Source organism: Aquarana catesbeiana, linkage group LG04 (genome assembly GCF_042186555.1).
Source record: "Aquarana catesbeiana isolate 2022-GZ linkage group LG04, ASM4218655v1, whole genome shotgun sequence".
Classification (NCBI taxonomy): Eukaryota; Metazoa; Chordata; class Amphibia; order Anura; family Ranidae; genus Aquarana; species Aquarana catesbeiana.
The window spans coordinates 605,419,085-605,440,937 of NC_133327.1; the positions used below are offsets into that span (position 1 = coordinate 605,419,085).

The 21,853-nt window shown below is 42.1% G+C and overlaps 1 protein-coding gene across 5 annotated transcripts in view; it reads left to right on the forward strand.

The window, feature by feature from the left end:
- KIF16B (kinesin family member 16B) overlaps positions 1-21,853 on the forward strand; it is a 603,866-nt gene that overhangs the window by 46,768 nt on the left and 535,245 nt on the right. For all 5 annotated transcript variants that reach the window (XM_073628238.1, XM_073628236.1, XM_073628237.1 and 2 more), the window contains exon 2: positions 3,634-3,703. In XM_073628238.1, coding sequence (XP_073484339.1) covers positions 3,634-3,703 — 70 coding nt within the window. The remainder of the gene's footprint in view (positions 1-3,633; positions 3,704-21,853) is intronic.

Genomic DNA, 21,853 nt, shown 5'->3' on the forward strand with positions numbered 1-21,853 from the left:
TGGTTGCCCCCTAGTGTTAACCCCTTTACTGCCAGTGACATTTACACAGTAATCCATGCATTTTTATAGCACTGATCGCTGTATAAATGCCAATGGTCCCAAAAATGTGTCAGAATTGTCCGATGTGTCCACCATAATGTCGCAGTCACGATAAAAATCGCAGATCGCCGCCATTACTAGTAAAAAAAATAATAAAAATGCTGTAAATCTAATTTTTGCTATTATAGCAAAAAGTACAAAATATTGTGTTATGTGTTTTTTTTTGCGACCGCGCAATTGTCTGTTAAAGTGACGCAGTGCCGAATTGCAAAAAATGGCCTGGTCATTGAGCAGCCAAATCTTCTGGGGCTGAAGTGGTTAAATGCATTCTTCCTCCTTCTTTTTATTTATTTATTTATAACTGCATTTGTGTCTAGAAATTATGTCTTGTGTGTCTTTGGTGATAATGATGGGTGTAGTTTGGTTTGAATTGGCTCGCTGCCCCTTATGCTCATGTGATGAGGGAGAGGAATTCCCACACAATGCTAGGCTGAGCTCATTAAGCACTGCACAGTGATGAATCACCTTTCCTATACCGCCATACATTATTTTATACCTCATTCTTTATTTTTAACTTCTGTTTTCCAGACACACAATACTATTGTGATGGCGTTCTTGTTGAGCATTGTAGGGTCTCCCTGTTTGACAGAGTGTGATGTTTTATAGCTGAACTCCAAGATCAGAAAATGTAGTAAAAATAAAAGTATTCTTAAAGAGGAACTGCAGTCTGCTCACATAATTTGTAATAAAAACATCTTTGCCATTCTGAAACTTCCCTCCAACCACTTTGCATATTATTTTATATATACTGTGATTCTGTACGTGCCAAATATGCTGCAGAAGTCTCCCACTGAGTCTGGCTGCAGCCATTTTAACCGTGGGCAGCTAAAGCTGCTGCCTGTTCACTTCCTGGATTTACACAGCTACACAGAGGCACACCTCCAACTCTGCAGCTCTCATTGGCCCTCTTATGACTCACCCCCCCCTCCCTTCCTGGTAAACTCACAAGAGAGCGAGAGAGAGAGAGCTGTGAATGATGTCATAAGCCTAGGCTTTTTACCAGACAAGAAACAGAAAGTGGGCTGTATAAGGTATTTACTGGAAGAAAAAAAAATGTTTTACTATCCAAAGTTAAAGTGGTTCTAAAGGTTTAATTTGTTTTTAAAAAAAACAAAAAAAAAACCAAACATGTCATACTTACCTCCACTGTGCAGTTCGTTTTGCTCAGAGTGGCCCCGATCCTCGTCTTCTGGGGTCGCTTGGCGGCTGTCTCGGCTCCTCCCCGCAAGAGCTAATCCCCCTCTGGGAAGCGCTCTCCCAAGGGGGTTAGCTTGCAGGGGCGCTCCCGTGTGATACAGTCAGCGGCCATAGCCGCAGAGTGTATTGATCGGCCCTGCCCCCCAGCTTGCCTTAATGCATAGGATGCATTAAGGTGAAAAAAACACGAAGCTTTACAACCCCTTTAAAACAACAAGGGCAGAAGATTTAATAGATGGAAAGTTGAAAAAATGACTGAAGTTCCGCTTTTAATGATTTTTGGTCTGTGTATTTCTTCCAGATAATCCAGTGTGAGACTTTACCCCTGTGCAGAACATTCCTATAATAAAGACCGGTCACTGCTGCTCACTCTTCTGGTGCAGGATGACTGGTCTTGTCTCCTCCCCCTCCTCTGGTTTTCCGCAGGCAGTCTGTAGTGGGTGGAGCCTGTTGGGCTGTTCTCACACCTCTGCTGTCTGTGCAGGCAAAGTAATGATGTCACTGTTTCTTTTAAAAGGTAATAGTTTGTAAAAACATTTAGTGCACACAAAATGGATTTATATCCTTTGTGGCTATTGAAAAATATATTTCCATAAAAGTTTTTTTGCTTGAAGTTCAGCTTTAACCACTTCAATACCAGGGACTTAGACCCCTTTCACACTGGGGCGGTTTGCAGGCGCTATTGTGCTTAAAATAGCGCCTGCAAAACGACCCGAAATGGCTGCTGCTGCTGTGTCTCCAGTGTGAAAGCCCCGAGGGCTTTCACACTGGAGCGGTGCGCTGGCAGGACAGGAAAAAAAGTCCTGCTAGCAGCATCTTCGGAGCGGTGTGTACACCGCTCCTTCACCGCTCCTGCCCATTGAAATCAATGGGGCAGCGCGGCTATACCACCGGCAATGCGCCTCTGCAGAGGCACTTTGAGGTGGTGTCTAACCCTTTCTCGGCCGCTAGCGGGCGGTAAAATCATCCCCCGCTAGCGGCTGAATACCGCCACTAAAACAACTGTAAAGCGCCGCTAATAGGCGGCACTGATAGGTGGCACTGATGGGCACTCGTAGGCGTCACTGATGGGTACTTATGGGTGGCACTGGTGGGTACTTATGGGTGGCACGGATGGGCAATGATAGGTGGCACTGATGACACTGGGTGGCATTGCTGGGCATTACTTCATGTATTACTCTATGGTGCCAGTCAGTGCCCATTTGTGCATTATGCATTAAGATAAAAAGCCTTCTTTGTGCAGCAGCCCCCCTTATACTTACCTGAGCCCATCTCTATCCAGGAGGGAGGGGCCAGGAGAGCTGGCGGGGGACCCGAGAAGAGGAGTATCTGGGCTGCCCTGTGCAAAACCAATGCACAGAGCAGGTAACATGATTGTTATTTTTAAAGATTAAAAAAAAATAGACTTTAGTATCACTTTAACGCTTTGACCGCACCTAGATGTTTAACCCCTTCCAAGCCAGTGTCATTAGTACAGTGACAGTGCATATTTTTAGCACTGATCACGGTATACTTGGTGTCACTGGTTCCCGCAAACTGATTTGTCTGCCACAATATCGCAGTCCCGCTATAATTGGCTAGTTGCCGCCCTTACTAGTATTAGAAAATAAAAATTCCAGAAATATATCTCATAGTTTGTTACCTTTGTGTAATCTAATCAATATACGCTTGGGATTTTTTTTTACCAAAAATATGTAGCAGAATACATATTGGCTTAAATTTTATGAAGAAATTTTTCTTTTTTAGATTTATTTATTTTTTTTGGATAATTTTTTTTATCCTATTTATTAAATTGCATTATTTATATTGCAAAAAAGCAAAAAAGAAAAAATATGCAGTGGTGATCAAATATCACCAAAAGAAAGCTCTGTTTGTGGGGGGGAAAAAACAACATCAATTTTATTTTGGTACAGCGTTGCACGACCGCGCATTTGTCAGTTAAAATAAGGCAGTACCGCATCGCAAAAAGTGACCTGGTCATGAAGGGGGGTACATCTTCAAGAGGTCAGGTGTCATTTTGTATCTGCCTGGAGTTTAGCTTTAAATAAAAAGTTTAAGCACATGGTAACCATCTGTGATTTTTCTTTTCGAATGTATAAAGGGGGTGTTTCCCTTTTTAAATAGGCCTGTACTTCCAATCCTGGATGGACTCATTGCCAGTAACAGATGTGTCCTTTCTGCGCCGTTATGTTACCTCTGTGCATACGCTGCAGTATAAGAATATTAAACATAGTTTGTGGAATGGCTGTATGAATGTGCGCTGAGATTATATGCACAAACATTTTGAGAACAAACGATGCTGTCGGACCTTAACACATTCTTTTATTTGTTCTTCAGGGAGAAGGATCTGGAGGCTAAATTTATTATTGAAATGGAAGGCAAGAAAACAACCATTACCAATATGAAGGCAAGTGTGATCCAATATTTATTTGTTGATGAATGCTGCACTTTTAGTGGCACCCAAGGGTTTCATCTGGAGAGAAGTGTATTCTGTAATCTGCCTGTATGCCTTTTTTTTATTATAATTATATTCAAGTAAGGCGGAATTAATGAGCTTGTATAATGGCCTGCAGAAGTATATTGCAGTTCAGCTTATCCTGCGCCAGACAGCCATAGTAAATGTATACTGTGCATCTATATACGGTGTTGCCGATTGAGGTCTTAGGTTCTGATGTAATGGACAAGACGAAAAGTGCTGCCAGCACAAAGCTTTTTATCCTCCGCTGGGCTATTATATTAATGCTTCAGGGAGTTTACTGGAAATACCTTCAAATTCCTGTTTATAGAGGACACAGCGGAAACGCCTGTGTATTATTCAGCGTTCATTGTTCGGTAGACAAATCCTCCATACTTTTTTTTGCAGGTGATGTTTTTGTGAAGACCTTTTTTCTTTTGAGCTAATCCATACACAGGAGCATATGGAAGATCAGAAACCATGATGCAGTCTTTGTTCGATCCCTTCTTCACCCAACAATGACGCCATTATTAATGGCATAAATCCAAAAGGAAAAATGTACTATATTGTAGCTTACCAAACCTTAGATGTGATGGTTGCATTTGTTTTCTTTTTATAGACTTGTTTTCATTTATTTGCACCCGGTGATCCAACCAGCAAATCTCATATTTTAATACTTCTTTTAAAGTGGAAGTAAACTTTCTCTTTTTGCACTTGTACCTGCAGGTAAGCCTAGTTTCTTAACTGTGGGTACCGTGAATATCTCCTAAACCTGCACTGTTTAGGACAGAGGTAGGCAACCTCGGCCCTCCAGCTGTGGTGAAACTACAAATCACATCCATGCCTCTGCCTCGAAGAGTCATGCCTCTGATTGTCAGGGTCTTGCAATATCTCATGGGACTTGCAGTTTCACCACAGCTGGAGGGCCGAGGTTGCCTACCCCTGGTTGAGGAGATATTCACACTGCATGCAGCCGGCGATGTCACCGGCGCATGCGCTCTGAAGGGACAGCATACCTGTGTCATCCCTTCACAGCCCCGAGCCCTGTAACGCCCAGGCGCGAAGTGATGTCATCGCGGCATGGCCGGTGTTCTGTCAAAACAGCCAACTCGTCGAAATCTCCAATCACATCGCTTCCAGTTACTCTCCAGCATCAGTAATTGGAAATTTTGATGAGTTTTCTGTTTAGACACAACACCGGCAGCGCATACAGTACAGTACATAATATGAGTGGACATTGTTAGTCCACCCAATAATAACCAACAATATGGCCACCTCCAAGGCGGTTACAACTTTTTCCTCTTTAGCCGCGGTTTTGTCAAAACCGCGAACTCCTTGTGTATCGTAGTGTATACGCTGCCGGTTTTGTGTCAAAACAGCAAACTTGTTGAAATCTACAATTACTGATGTTGGAGAGTAACTGGATTATCGTTTAAATGTCACAAAGAATATAACAGAATATGTAAAAGGGAAATCAAGGATGCAAAAAACGATCGACAGATTGCAAAAGATAGTAGGACAAACCCCAATTTTTTTTTCAAATATTAATAGTAAAAAGGTCAGGTCTGAGCATGTAGGCCCTTTACAAAATAATCTAGAGTGGGTGACTGGGGACAAAGAGAAGGCAAATTTATTAAATACTTTCTTCAGCTCCTTGTATACAAAGGAGCTTGGGGGTGGTAGTGACACAGCCCCGAATGATCCACAATGGCTCAAAAGTGATATGGTCCAGAAATATTTGGACAGAATAAAGGTGAATAAAGCACCTGGACCAGATAGCATCCACCCACGGATCCTAAAAAAATTGAGCTCTGTCTTTTCAAGGCCATTGTTTGTTTCTAATTTTTAGGGACCCGATAATAACTGGAATGGTACCACTGGAATGGCATAGAGCCAATGTGGTGCCTATATTTAAAAAAGGAATCAAAGTCTTTACCAAGTAACTATAGACCTGTTAGTTTAACTTCTATAGTTGGGAAGATACTGGAGAGTTTAATAAAAGACCACATAGACGAGTTCTCGCTGGAAAAAAATATTTTAACCAACAGGCAGCATGGATTCATGAAAGACAGAAGTTGTCAAACAAACCTGATTTCTTGTTATGAGGAGTAAATCCTTGGACAAAGGGGTGGCTGTGGACGTGGTATACCTGGATTTTGCAAAAGCGTTTGACACAGTTCCCCACATATGGCTCATGTGTAAGGTAACGTCTACAGAATTGGAAAGATCAATTTGTAAATGTATAGAAAACTGGCTAAAGTACAGAATTCAGAGAGTAGTGGTTTATGACTCTTACTGTGAATGGTCTAAGGTTATCAGCAGTGTACCCCAAAGTTCAATGTTGGGACCCTTTCTTTTTAATATCTTTATAAATAATATAGGGTCTGGGATTAAAAGTAACATTTTCTGTCTTTGCAGTTGCCACTAAGCTATGTAGTGGAATAACGTCCTTACAGGATGTCTCCAATTTACAAGCCGACCTCAGTGCACGGCAACTAAGTGGCAAATGAGGTTTAATGTTGATAAATGTAAAGTTATGGACTTGGGGGCTAAGAATATGCATGCATCATACATACTAGGGGGAGTACAATTGGGGGAGTCAATGGTGGCGGAGGATCTGGGGGTTTTGGTAGATCATAAGCTAAATAATAGCATGCAATACCAAGCTGCGGTTTCCAAAGCAAGCAAAGTTCTTTCTTGTATTAGGAGAGGCATGGACTCCAGAGAGAGAGATATCATTTTGTCCCTGTACAAATCATTAGTAAGACCTCATCTGGAATATGCAGTTCACTTTTGGGCACCAGTTCTCAAAAAGGATACTGGGGAACTGGAGAGATTGCAGAGAAGGGCAACCGAAATGATAAGAGGCACGGAGAAACTTGGCTATGAGGAAAGGTTAGAGGAACTGAATCTATTCCCTCTTGAGAAGTGGAGATTAGGGGGTATATGATCAACATGTACAAATACATAAGTGGTCCATATAGCGAACTTGGTTTTGAGTTATTCAATTTAAGGTCATCACAGAGGATAAGGGGGCACTCTTTACGTTTGGAGGAAAAAGATTTTATCTCCAAATATGGAAAGAGCTGTGAAAATGTGGAATAGACTCACTCCAGAGGTGGTTCTGGCCAGCTTAGTAGATTGTTTTAAAAAAGGCCTGGATCCTTTCCCAAATGCACATAATATAACTGGGTACTAACACTTAGGCTCCATGCACACTGGAGCTGATAAACTGCAGTTTATTTGAGTTTGGGCGTTTTTTTTTTAAAAGCCCATAAACTCCACTCTATGTTAGCCTATGTGTCCGTGCACACATGGATGTTTTTTAGCTTTATTGAGCAGTGGAAATTATGGGCTTTTTTGTGAACGCCAGAAATTCGCATTCAAGAGCAGTACTGGAAACGCCAGACACTGGTAAAAGGTGTTAAACGAGGGTTAACGATGTAAAAAGAGCGTTAAGCCTTGTTCGGCGTTTCTCTGCCTCTATTCAAAATCATTGGTTCCCTATGGGAGCCCATTGATTTGAATAGAAGTTGCACCGCAAGTCGGATCGTCATGATCCGACTTGCGGTGCGACTTGTGTGCTGAGGATGAAGGGGAACCCCGCCACAATGAAAAAAAAATTGACCTGGGGTTCCTCCCTCAGGCAATACCAAGCCCTTCGGTCCTGTCCCCATGTTGATGTGGACAAGGGCCTCTTCCCGACAACCCTGGCTGTTGGTTGTCGTGGTCTGCGGGCGGGGGGCTTATCGGAATCCAGGAGCCCCCTTTAATAAGGGGGCCCCAGATCCCGGACTACCCATTCACCTGGGAAAAGTGTCAAAAATAAAACACACTACACAGGTTTTTAAAGTAGTTTATTAGCTCCAGGGGTCTTCTTCCGACTTCGGGGGTCTCTTCCTCCTCCGCGCTCTCCGGCCTCTTCTCCCGCTCTCCGGTGTTCCCGCTCTCCTGGGCTCCTCCGCTATCTTCTGCTCTTTTGCCACTCTTTTGCTAGCGGTGCCCCGGTCTTCGCAGTCGTCTTCTCCCCTCTGTTCTTCTGATGTTGACATGACGCTCTCTCACGCTGTAATGCCGGGTGCGCATTGCGCAACGACTTATATAGGCATGGGGCGTGGTCACAAGGTGATGTTATCTGGTGACCCCGCCCCTTATGACTTCACCACCCGGGGCATGATGGGACGATGACCTCATAATGGGGCAAATGTTTTATTTTTGACACTTTTTCCCAGGTGAATGGGTAGGGGTACGATGTACCCCATACTCATTCACATAGGGTGGGGGGGCCGGAATCTGGGGGCCCCCTTATTAAAGGGGACTCCCGGATTTCGATAAGCCCCCCCGCCTGCAGACCCCGACAACCAACGGCCAGGGTTGTCGGGAAGAGGCCCTTGTCCTCATCAACATGAGGACAAAGTGCTTTGAGGTGGGGGGCGCAGCCTGCCCCGAAGCACCTACCCACATGTTGAGGGCATGTGGCCTGGTACAGTTAAGGAGGGGGGGTGCTCACTTGTCCCCACCCCCTTTCCTGACCGGCCGGGCTGCGTGCTCGGATAAGGGTCTGGTATGGATTTTGGGGGGGACCCCCACGCCCTTTTTTTCGGTGAAGGGGGTTCCCCTTAAAATCCATACCAGACCGAAGGGCTTGGTATTGTCTGAGGGGGCAACCCCACATCAATTTTTTTTTTTTTTTTTCATTGTGGCGGGGTTCCCCTTATCCTCAGCACACAAGGGGCACCGCAAGTGAGATCATAATGATCTGACTTCTGGTGCGACTTCTATTCAAATCAATGGGTTCCCATAGGGAACCATTGATTTTGAATAGAGGCAGAGAAACGCGGTTAGAAGCTAGCGCCGCTAAACGTGCATTGACGGCAATGCAAAACGCTGATAAAATCGCGTTTTTAAAGCAACGTTTTTCTGCCAGCAGTCCGACATTCAGAACGGCTGTTTATGAGCTCCAGTGTGCATGGAGCCTTATTGCCTCTCGGGGGGATCAGGAAGGAATTTTTTTCACCTGCTGTAGCAAATTGCACTCTGGGTTTGCTGGGGTTTTTCGCCTTCCTCTGCATTAACTTTGGGTATAGGATTGTGTATATGGGATAGTGTTGTTTTTTTTTTTTTTTTGGTTGAACTAGATGGACTTGTGTCTTTTTTTTCAACCTGACTAATGGCCCGTACACACGATCCGAATATAGTACGAAAACAGTCGTCCGAGGAAGGATCGTACGATATTCGGATCATGTGTACACTACTTTCGTCAGCCGATCACGACCGTTCATCCGATATTATTCGATCGGACATGCATGAAAATTTTACTTGTACGATTCCAGATCGTACGATTTTCGTTTAGTCAGTATAGTTGTCGTCCGAAAATACAATACAAATCCATTACAACACATGACATCACTTTTGATTTTTTTTTGTCTGTCGTACGAGAATTTTCGTGACTTTATTTAGCTATTCAATTTCTACTTTTAAGCGACTATTAAGCGAGAACGGTCGTACGAACGGTCTACGATATTCAGAACGTGTGTACGAGGCATAACTATGTAGTGGTCTGTGATATCTGAAAGGTTGGCGACCACTGCTCTACAGCATTCATTCAAATTACAAGAAACTACTAGTTAATAATATTTAAAGCAACTTAATTTTTATTAGTATCATTCAGGTAGATATATATCCCTTTGTAGTTCTTTCTCAGCAGCTATTCAGAAAAAGAGGGTTCCCCTAATTTGGATTTTTCCGGCACTTGCATAATATTTATATGGAGTGAGAAAGTACACATTTATATGTAGAATAAAACAATGTTTATATTTATTTAGAAACTTTTCATATTAAAAACAATGCAAACATTTGTGAACAACGAAAACATATTATGTAATACACATGAATCAAGGAAAATTCTGTATCTGTCTGTTAATGGATAACACATTAGATGATAGGGTTCTTTTCAAGCCCGACGCGTTTCGGGGTGTATTCTATTTCAATCCTTCTTCAGGGGCATTGTTTGAAAAGAAAAATTCATCTAAATTGATTAAAAGAATATAATTGATCAATTGCCATATATATCTATCTGTCAATAGTTATTTTTAGGTTAAATGATCCATTGATCACCTACCTGTTTTGTTGTCTTTAATTTCTATGCAAAGGGATGATGTCAGTTTCGAACAGGGAGAAGGGGATATTTGCAGGAGGAATGGCGCTTATTTAGATTTTCATAGATGGGGATTGTTGTTCTCTGGGCACTTATATCACATGTGTAGTACTTCCTCCAAAAAGGGGGGGAAGAACCAAGGAGGGGAGAGGGTTTGTTAGTTATTGTTATGTATATAAAGCTTCACCTACCCCTGCCCTCCACGGATGCATATAGGCCACAGCGGTGTACTGGAGCATAGAGGAACAGTCCTATAGATAAAAATTCACATGATTTAAATAAATAATGGGTTCTTACTGAGCAGAGCAAATAATAGTAATTTTTTAAAAATTTTTTAATCAGTGTGTAAGAAAAACATTTTTTACATTGGTAATCTTAGATCTAGTATACTTTAAAAAAAAAAAAAAAATTGATTGTTGTGAAACCGTCCCAATATGCCATTATGGATAGAGAGAGTAGATTCATGAAACTAATATGAAATTTATATTTATACGTTCCCATCACAGTAGCCCATATGATGTATATTTCAGGCATGGTGACAAAGAATTTTCTATTTATATATGTGTACACATGTATATATCTATATATACACACATAACATATCTATGTGAGTGGGAGGTCAAGGATTCCTAAGATAATGGCTCAGATGTTACATCCTTGAGTTCTCAAAGATAACAGGCACAGTACATATAGTGGTAAACAAAAGGACTGTTCCAAAAAAAAAGTTGCATGGTTTACAAGGAAAAGACCCAGGTTTTGATAACAAAGAAAAAGGCTTCATTTACCTTGACTCAAACAGTATCCAAGATTGGCCAACCACACATCCCAGCATCCGGCAGGTACAGCGCCTGAGCTGGGAATGAGTGGGGCCAGTCTCTATATAAGAGACGAGTTCCAATCAGCCGGGGCAATAATTGCGCTCAGCTGACTGGTAATGCTCGTCAGCTGGAGAGCCTCGCTAATGCTCCCTGAGATGGGGATGCGCGGCACCGCCCCTACCGCGCATGCGCGAAGGCAGTTACGTTGGGGCGGCATCATGCACACCCGTCCCACCGGCACGGGATGCCTCACCGGCGGACTGCGCATGTCCGCCGGAGTGGCAATATGGAGGCGGTGGGCAGAGTTGTTGTGTTGCCTTGGTAACCTCCTAAAGAGCCGCCCAGATAAGAACGCTGGGCGGCCTTTCCGTGCCGGGCAACCGCTGGTGAAAAATGCACCCGGGGGGGGGGGGCCCGGGAGAGGCAGGCTAAGTGACAACTCACATACTTAGAGAATTTATTAAAGGTTTAGTAACATGGGGAGGAACGCGTACAATAATGTTTAAGAGTTATGTGTATAGAAGGGTAAGCAGAGAACAACAGATATAATACATAATTGCACATATGTGTGCTTACAAATACTTTATATGAACGATCTGTTTGTAAATGGACAAAAAAGGGAGGAAGGCTAGTTCTTTTCATAAATCTTTCTTTCAGGGGCTAAAAACAATATGCACAATACAGGCTGTTGTAGGTATATTATGACATTTGTAGCAATGAAGTGTATGACATAATCAAAGAGTAAGCATATTATATGTCTCAATATTCGTATTGACATATAGACTAGTAATATCAATACATCTGAAATAAGCAAACAGAGCTCAGTTCACAAACGGTCCGTTGCAGCAATGTATCTTACATAAACATTTACATGGAATTTAGCAAACTGAACATATCCTTGAATAGATACTGTTGGGCTATCTGTGCATCCGCACACACGTATCCTCAACTTGGTTATTGCTGGATACCAAGGGATCTCAGTAATGTGACAGTTTCGTATAAAGCATTATCGGTCTTGGCTTTTAAGAAATATGGAAGGAACCTTACATAAATGGAAATAAAAATAATAATAATAATAATCATAATCAAAACTGGCTATTGTCAGGTTGAAACAATTCATAATATAGGGGTCGTATGTGCGAGTACCCAGACAGCCCAAAAGTTTACAAAGAGGTTTCAAACACATTATTATTTAATGATATTTAGAGATAGTCAAAGGTGCAAAAAAGGTACAGATGAGGGGCGGAAGATTTATTTTCTTTTTGTATGCTAAAGTAAGTATGGGGAATCTAGTAATTTAGTATGTGAATGTTATTATTTTTCCATTCCGCCGGAGTTGAAGCCTTCGAGGAATGGTTTAAAACAAATAGTATCGTTGAGGCCCGGAGGCAGAGTAGCCTTCAGCAAATAAATCCATTTTAATTCCCTCTGGAGTAAAGGGCAGGGGTAGGAGGGCAGGGGTAGGTGAAGCTTTATATACATAACAATAACTAACAAACCCTCTCCCCTCCTTGGTTCTTCCCCCCCCTTTTTGGAGGAAGTACTACACATGTGATATAAGTACCCAGAGAACAACAATCCCCATCTATGAAAATCTAAATAAGCGCCATTCCTCCTGCAAATATCCCCTTCTCCCTGTTCGAAACTGACATCATCCCTTTGCATAGAAATTAAAGACAACAAAACAGGTAGGTGATCAATGGATCATTTAACCTAAAAATAACTATTGACAGATAGATATATATGGCAATTGATCAATTATATTCTTTTAATCAATTTAGATGAATTTTTCTTTTCAAACAATGCCCCTGAAGAAGGATTGAAATAGAATACACCCCGAAACGCGTCGGGCTTGAAAAGAACCCTATCATCTAATGTATTATCCATTAACAGACAGATACAGAATTTTCCTTGATTCATGTGTATTACATAATATGTTTTCGTTGTTCACAAATGTTTGCATTGTTTTTAATATGAAAAGTTTCTAAATAAATATAAACATTGTTTTATTCTACATATAAATGTGTACTTTCTCACTCCATATAAATATTATGCAAGTGCCGGAAAAATCCAAATTAGGGGAACCCTCTTTTTCTGAATAAGCCTTCTGGATGTGGCACGGCCCCTTTTCTTCTTTAACCTAGGAGAACCAGTCATCCTCTTGTATTTCTCAGCAGCTAGCCCCCCTTTTTTTTTTTTTTTCTTCAAATTGTCTTCGGTATGAAGTGCATTGCTTTTTGACGGCTACAACAGCATTAGTCACTGTAATTGGAAAATAGCTGTAGTATTGGTATCCCTGTCCCGGCGCTCTCTTGTTTGCCTTGGATGATAGAAATAATTATAGACTAAGCCCTGTGCTTTGAATTGGTCTTTTAAACTGACACATGATAGGTTGTTTGGCCGTTTCATCTTTGGACTTGAAGCAGTGAACTGTACCAAAAAGCAAAAAGGGGATTACCTATGTTCAGGTTGTAAAAAATGTGGTCAGTCTTGTTCTGGAAAGTCCAGGATACTATACAGAAGAAAGCCTGTGGCCCTAATTCGTAGATGGTAGAGAAAGCAGAGTTCTGAAAAGATGCATGCGACTAATTGAAAGTTAATTAGTTATTGAAGCTATTATGTGATGTGACCCTTAGTCTTGGCCAGGGGCTTATGTGACTTCTTGGTTATACACAAAGAGAGGGTGTTCATTCTCGGGTATTCAGGTTTTACAGTTCTCACATAAACAGGTTTTTGGGTCGGACAAATGTTTGTATGTGAGTGAATGGAGAGGAGAAGATAAGAGACACTAGTACAGGGATGTCAAACTTGATTTATTGGTGGGCCGCATCCTCATTATGGTTGCCCTCAAACGGCTGGTTGTATCTGTAAGACTACATAAATGTATCTACTCTATTATATTAAATAATGGCCACGGTATTTGAATATTACTGGTTTTAGTAATAAATTAAGACTTAAGCTGTGAAGGGAAGGTAGGGTTGCCACCTGTCCGGAATTCACCCGGACATTCCGGGTTTTGAATCATGTGTTTCAGTCCACCTGAAACCCAGACACAATATTCCGACAGGAATGTAGCTTGGAACATGGCCTGACAGGAGGGTGAGGAGGCACTATATGCGCCACATTACTATTTACTATGTCTGTTACAATCCTATAGTGTATATTAAAAAAGAAAAAAAAAAAAAAGGTCCACAGCACCTCACCTCCCCTTACATCAAATGTGAAGAGCCCCCATCATCCGAAATTCTCCACCCTCCCTTACATCACAGTGCACCACCTTGTGCTGTTGCTGGGGAGCAGAAAGTGCAGGGTCTGGAGGAGGACCAGTGGAAGGCTGGAGTCTGTTGAATGCTGAGACCAGGGGAGGCAGGGACAAGGGGGTGCTGCGGCCTGCACCAAGTGGCGCAGGATCTGTGTAAGGAGGTCTGTCTTCACTACTGCTGAAACAAGTCAGGGATAGAGAGGAGGGGAATGCCGCAGCTGCAGGGGAGATGAGGGCCACATGAAATGTCCTGGAGGACCTAATTCAGGCCACGGGCTTTATGTTTGACACATGTGCACTAGTTGGTGCTAACAACACTGCTCATCACACTGGGGAACAATAAAAAGCTTGGCCAGGTTATCTATCTTGTTCAATTATCTGTTCCCTGTGAGCGTGATCAGATCACAATCGCCATCTGAAAATAAACAAAAGGGTGCATTGCCATCCCATGTCTGTAGACGGCTAAAGTTAGGTGACCTTTGTTTGAGCATGTTTGTGTAGGTTGTGTTCTGTCTGTGGAGGGTGGGTCATTATTGATTTCAACTGAAATTACAAAATTGTTATCTTTTGCTTGATAAATGCATCTGATTTATATTCTAAAGTGAATGTGTTCAGTGAGTGCAACACGAACGTTGTATAAGTCAAGGTGAGTGATGTAAAGGAAGTATCAAATTTTTGACCTGATACTTTTGTTTCTTGGGTTACATGCTGAGTTAAAAAAGAGTTTTAACCACTTCAACCCCGGAAGATTTTACCCCCCTTCCTGACCAGAGCACTTTTTGCAATTCGGCACTGCGTTGTTTTAACTGACAATTGCGCGGTCGTGTGACGTTGCATCCAAACAAAATTGATGTCCTTTTTTTCCCCACAAATAGAGCTTTCTTTTGGTGGTATTTGATCATCTCTGCGGTTTTTATTTTTTGCGCTATAAACAAAAAAAAGAGCGACAATTTTGAAAAAAAAAAACAATATTTTTTACTTTTTGCTATAATAAATATACCCCAAAAATATATAAAAAAACATTTTTTCCCTCAGTTTAGGCTGATATGTATTCTTCTACATATTTTTGTTAAAAAAAACCTGCAAGAAGAGTATATTGATTGGTTTGCGCAAAAGTTATAGCGTCTACAAAATAGGGGATAGTTTTATGGCAGTTTTATTATTATTTATTTATTTTTTTACTAGTAATGGCGGCGATCTGCAATTTTTATCGGGACTACGACATTATGGCGGACACATCGGACAACTTTGACACATTTTTGGGACTATTGGCATTTATACAGCAATCAGTTCTATAAAATATAATATAAAATCCATTGATTACTGTAAAAATGTCACTGGCAGGGAAGGGGTTAACACTAGGGGGCGATCAAGGGGTTAATTGTGTTTCCTAGTGTGTGTTCTTACTGAAGGGGGGAGGGGACTGTGTATGGGAGATGACAGATCGCTGTTCCTACTCTGTAAGAGCAGACGCTTGGCACTCGCATCGGCTCCGGGGGCGGGCCCCTAGTGGCCACAGGGCGAAGCGACGTGACATAACGTTGTTTCGCCCCGCCGGGCCATTCTGCCGCAGTACAACTGCGGCGTGCGGCGGCTGGTCTGCAAGTGGTTAAAGCAAACCTGTGATTTTTACCCATGCAGAGCAAAGCAACAGATGGCTTTAATGCCTCCCTCCCCAGCAGCATACATTTGCCTTTTCTTTATTCCTCCCCTGCTCTGTTCTTTCTGATAATGTAGGTATTGTCCCATACATCTGAGTATAGACAACATGTGACACTCTCTTTTGACAGGGCTTGTGTTTGGTGATTTACTAAAGCTGGTGCACACAGAATCTGGTGCAGCTCTGCATAGTAACCAATCAGCTTCTAGGATTTATTGTTGAAGCGTGATTGAACAAGCTGAAGTCAGAAGCTGATTGGCTACCCTGCACAGCTGCACAAAATTCTGAATGCCCCAGTTTTATTAAATCTCCATAGGGGCAAGGAGAGAGTTCTCAACCGTGTGCTCTCCAACTAGAGCAACATGGAGCGTAAATCTGATTTTGTTTCCTCGCTTTTAGCAAATGAACGGAGTAGCGGGGGAACGAAGGAAAGGGGGAGGATGTGCTGCTGGATTAAAGCACAGGTTAGGCAAGAAATACTGTATTTATCGGCGCATAACACGCACAGGTGTATAACACGCACATTAATTTTAAGAGGGAAGTTTCAGGGAAAAAAAATAAATTTTAAATAAGGAACTTTGAAGCAAAATAAGGGTCAGTGCCCATCTGCAGTCTCACCATTGCCACCAATGCAGCCCCATCAATGCCCCATCTGCAGTCTCACAAGTGCTAATATTTATATAGTGCCGCCCTCTCACAGGATGATGTACTAAGTAATTGATGTACCAGGGAAGCTAGTAATACATAAAATGTGCTAAAAACAAATTTGTTTTGCAAAGTGTAAGAACAATGAGGAACAAATGAGGAGTGGGTTCTTCCCCTACAAGCTTATAATCTTTAGGGATACAGCATAGGAACAAGATGTAAGGGAAGTGATTAAAGTGATACTAAACCCAGGACCCTGCATTCACTATATCTGGTCTCCCACAGTACACAGAACATGGAAATGCAATTGTTTTACTAAATTTAAACTGCTAAATATCTTTTCTCATAAGCAGTATATAGCAGTCTTGTGACTTCTATCAATGTCTGGTTAAAGCTTGTATGAGGCATTTCATTTTACTCTGACTGCCCTATGAGGATGCAGGACCCCTGACCCTCAATCTGGACAGTGCTGATCACATGCACTCTTCCAAGAAAAAAATGTCTCTAGCAATTCACACCAAACTGAGCATGTGCAGAGTCACTCCACTAACTGTCTTAATCCAGAGATGTTTTGGGTACAATGTAAAAAGGGGAGGATCTGTGCATACAACATACAAAGGACCTTTTTATACAATGCAGAGTATTAAGCTCTTAGGTTCCACAGTGAGTATAACGAGCATGCTTTACTGCATATACAGCCTGATTTTACTGTTGTGGATTTAGTAACACTTTAAGCTGTATATGAAGTGCCAATGTGTGTCTTGCCAGATAAATAAGTCAGGTCCGAAATGCCCTCTGCTGAGTTGCAGCTAAAGCTTTGCAACCAGGAGAGCTCTGACTCAACAGGGGGTGTGTTGGACGTCTGTAAAGAGACCACTGCTTCAACAAAGGGAGCAAGGCTCTCACTCTGCAGCGTCTGGCAGAGGGAGAGGCTTTTCTACTCAGATGTTTGCTGCTTTCTTAGGAAAATAAACTGAAAAACATTGCTTTTTGTTTTGATGCATCTAGAATGTATTTAGCTGATTTAGGCCTTTTGCATATGAGAGTTAACCACACCACATTTTTTACTGATCTGAACACAGGTGCATTGTTGTCTATGGAACAATGCACACAGCTGCATATATATCAGTAAAGCACCGATGAGTGGAGAACCGTAAAATAAAAATACAAAATGTTAAGTTTGAGTGCAGTAATTTTATGTGCATACACATTTATATGCACGTATATTGCAACAATGGCAACTAGAAGAGGGTGAAGAAGAATTTTATGCATGCATATTCGTACGCACTTTTTTTTTTTTTTTTTTTTTTTTTTTTTTAGGTGAAGGCAGAATAGGCTTCTCTGAAAAGAAGGGTTTTCAGGGATCGTCTAAAAGCAAGCAGAGTAGGAATTAGTTGGGCAGATTTGGATAGGGAGTTCCATAGAATAGGAGAGGCTTGGCCTGGAGGCAAGCATGGGAGGAAGTGACGGAACAAGAAAGCAGGTGGTCTTGGGAGGAACAAAGGGAACCAGTAGATTGGTATTTTGAGACTAGGTTAGTGATGTAGCTAGGGGCCGAGTTGTTGATGGCTTTTTAAGTTGTTGTTAGTATTTTGAATTTAATTTGTTGGGTGAGTGGAAGCCAGTCGGGGGATTGATTGAGAGGGGTAGCAGACACTGAGCGGTTGGTAAGGTGGATGAGCCTGGCAGCACAATCATGATGGACTGAAGGGGGGGATAGCCTATGTAAAGGTAATCCTGCAAGGAGGGAGTTGTAGTCGGGGTGAAGATGAAAAGGGAGTGAACTATAAGCTTTGCGGTGTCATTGGTTAGGAAGGGGTGTATTTTGGAGATGTTGTAGAGGTTGAGTCGACAAGATTTAGAAAATGTTTGGATGTGGGGCCGAAAGAATAGTTCAGGGTTACACCTATAACCTCGGCATGCGGGGATGGGCTAATAGCAGTGCTATTGATCTTTGACAGAGAAATCAGGGGAAGAGACACGTGGGGAAGGAAAAATCATGAGCTCAGTTTTGTATAGATTGAGTTTGAAGAAGTGGTGTGACATCCAGGCTGATAGGTCTGTTAGTAAATTGGTGATAAGTGAGGAAACTGAAGGCGTGAGCTGAGGAGTAGAGAGATAGATTTGGGTGTTGTCAGCATAGAGATGGTATTGGAAGCCATGGGAGGCTATTACCTGACCCAGGGAGGAGGTGTAGATGTAGAATAAGAGAGGTCCAAGAACAGAACTTTGGTGGACCCCGACAGAGAAAGGGAGAGGAGAGGAGGAAATAGAGTTGTAAGTGACACTGAAGGTGTGGTTGGATAAATAGGGTGAGAACCAGCAAAGCGTACAGTCACGGAGACCATAGGCGTGGAGTTTTTTTTTTGAGAAGGGGGTGGTCCACTGTGTCAAAAGCTCTAAGAGTAGGAGTACAGAAAAGTGTCCATTGGATTTAGCTGTTAGTAGATTGTTTGTTTGAGTTTTAGGAGAGAAGTTTTCATGGAGTGTTGAGGGCGGAATCCAGACTGAAGGGGATCAAGAAGGTTATTCTTGGTGAGGTGGTCGCTCAGTCAATTTGTAGACCAGATGTTCAAGGAGTTTGGATAAAAAGGGGGGAGCAAGGAGATGAGGTGTAGGTTGTCAAGATTGGTGGGGTCTAGTGAGGGCTTTCTAAGAATGGAGGTGACTAATGCATTTTTTTTGAGTGTTTGGGAAGATTCCAGAAGAGAGGGAGAGATTGAAGATGTGAGTTAGGGAGTGTAGAATAGAGCCAGAGGGTGAACGTAGCATTTGTGAGGGAACAGGGTCCAGGGGGCAGGTGTCAGAAACCATGAAATCAGACCGAGACAGAAGTAAAGTTAAATCACACTTGTTTAATAATAAAAGTAAAAAGAACAAACATAGTCAAAACATAGCCAATGTTCAGTAACCGGAACGGATAGTCAAACAAGCCAGAATTCAGGGATCAATGTAGTGGAACAGCAAGCAGGATCTGGAGCCAGAAGGGATGTCGGCAAAGCCAGTCATTAAACAGGAACGCAGGAGATAGTTTCTTGTGGTGTGACCAAGGCGAAGGCATAGCTCCTCTGGACTGGACGGCTTAAGTAGGCAGGACTGACGAGCAGGATCATTAACAGCTGAGTAACTGTGGAGAGAGATGGGAGCTGGCAATTAGCCGACAGCTGAGTGGCCAGCTCAGAGAAGGAATGGCTGATCCCAGCCCTGACGGCAGGTGGTAAGGTGGACGTTAGAAAAAAGATTAGCAACCTTGTCTATAGTGGCAGGGTTGAATGAAGGAACTAATGATTGTACCTGTGGACATGGGGTGTTAGGTGAAGAAGGCATCTGTTCAGTGGAGATCTCCTCATGAATTTTATCAATCTTATGTTCAAAGTGATTGACGATCTCCTGGACAGTGACTCAGTTAGTGGGTGGAGGCAGTGGAGGATGAAGTAAAGAGTTTAAAGTAGAGAAGAGTTGACGGGGACAGGATTATAAGTTGTTAATGAGTGTGATAAAATGATCCCTCCTATCATTTTCTGCCAAGGAAGCTGCCATCTTCAACTGCTATTAAGCTGCACATGTGATCAGTTCTGAGACCAGCCATTTGATAATTTGACAGATTGGTTGAGAACACAAGCAAATGTGACGATTACATTCCCGTCACATGCCAGGATTGTAACTATTTTCCGAAACTTGAATTGATGGGTTTAGTTCTGCTTTAACCACTTCAGGTCCACCCTATAGCAGTTTTACTGCTACGCTTGTATGTGTGTGTGTGTATGTGTGTGTGTGTGTGTGTGTGTGTGTGTGTGTGTGTATATATATATATATATATATATATATATATATATATATATATATATATGTATATATGTATATATATATATATATATGTATATGTATATGTATATATATATATATATATATATATATATATATATTATACATACAGTGGAGACGGAAAGTATTCAGACCCCCTTTAAATTTTTCACTCTTTGTTACATTGCAGCCATTTGCTAAAATCATTTAAGTTCATTATTTTCCTCATTAATTGTACACACAGCACCCCATATTGGCAGAAAAACACAGAATTGTTGGCATTTTTGCAGATTTATTAAAAAAGAAAAACTGAAATATCACATGCTCCTAAGTTTTCAGACCCTTTGCTCAGTATTTTGTAAAAGCACCCTTTTGATCTAATACAGCCATGAGTCTTTTTGGGAAAGATGCAACAAGTTTTTCACACCTGGATTTGGGGATCCTCTGCCATTCCTCCTTGCAGATCCTCTCCAGTTCTGTGAGGTTGGATGGTAAACGTTGGTGGACAGCCATTTTTAGGTCTCTCCAGAGATGCTCAATTGGGTTTAAGTCAGGGCTCTGGCTGGGCCATTCAAGAATAGTCACGGAGTTGTTGCGAAGCCACTCCTTCGTTTTTTTAGCTGTGTGCTTAGGGTTATTGTCTTGTTGGAAGGTAAACCTTCGGCCCAGTCTGAGGTCCTGAGAACTCTGGAGAAGGTTTTCGTTCAGGATATCCCTGTACTTGGCCGCATTCATCTTTCCCTCTATTGTAACCAGTCGTCCTGTCCCTGCAGCTGAAAAACACCCCCACAGCATGATGCTGCCACCACCATGCTTCACTGTTGGGACTGTATTTGACAGGTGATGAGCAGTGCCTGGTTTTCTCCATAAATACCACTTAGAATTAAGGCCAAAAAGTTCTATCTTGGTCTCATCAGACCAGAGAATCTTATTTCTCACCATCTTGGAGTCCATCAGGTGTTTTTTAACAAGCTCCATGCGGGCTTTTATGTGTCTTGCACTGAGGAGAGGCTTCCGTCGGGCCACTCTGCCATAAAGCCCCGACTGGTGGAGGGCTGCAGTGATGGTTGACTTTCTACAACCTTCTCCCATCTCCCAACTGCATCTCTGGAGCTCAGCCACAGTGATCTTTGGGTTCTTTTTTACCTCTCTCACCAAGGCTCTTTTCCCCCGATAGCTCAGTTTGGCCGGACAGCCAGCTCTAGGATAGATTCTGGTCGTCCCAAACGTCTTCCATTTAAGGATTATGGAGGCCACTGTGCTCTTAGGAACCTTAAGTGCAGTAGAAATTTTTTGGTAACCTTGGCCAGATCTGTGCCTTGCCACAATTCTGTCTCTGAGCTCTTCAGGCAGTTCCTTTGACCTCATGATTCTCATTTGCTCTGACATGCACTGTGAGCTGTAAGGTCTTCTATAGACAGGTGTGTGTCTTTCCAAATCAAGTCCAATCAGTATAATCAAACACAGCTGGACTCAAATGAAGGTGTAGAACCATCTCAAGGATGATCAGAAGAAATGGACAGCACCCGAGTTAAATATGAGTGTCACAGCAAAGGGTCTGAATACTTAGGACTATGTAATATTTCAGTTTTTCTTTTTTAATAAATCTGCAAAAATGTCAACAATTCTGTGTTTTTCTGTCAATATGGGGTGCTGTGTGTACATTAATGAGGGAAAAAAATGAACCTAAATGATTTTAGCAAATGGCTGCAATATAACAAAGAAAAATTTAAGGGGGTCTGAATACTTTTCTGTC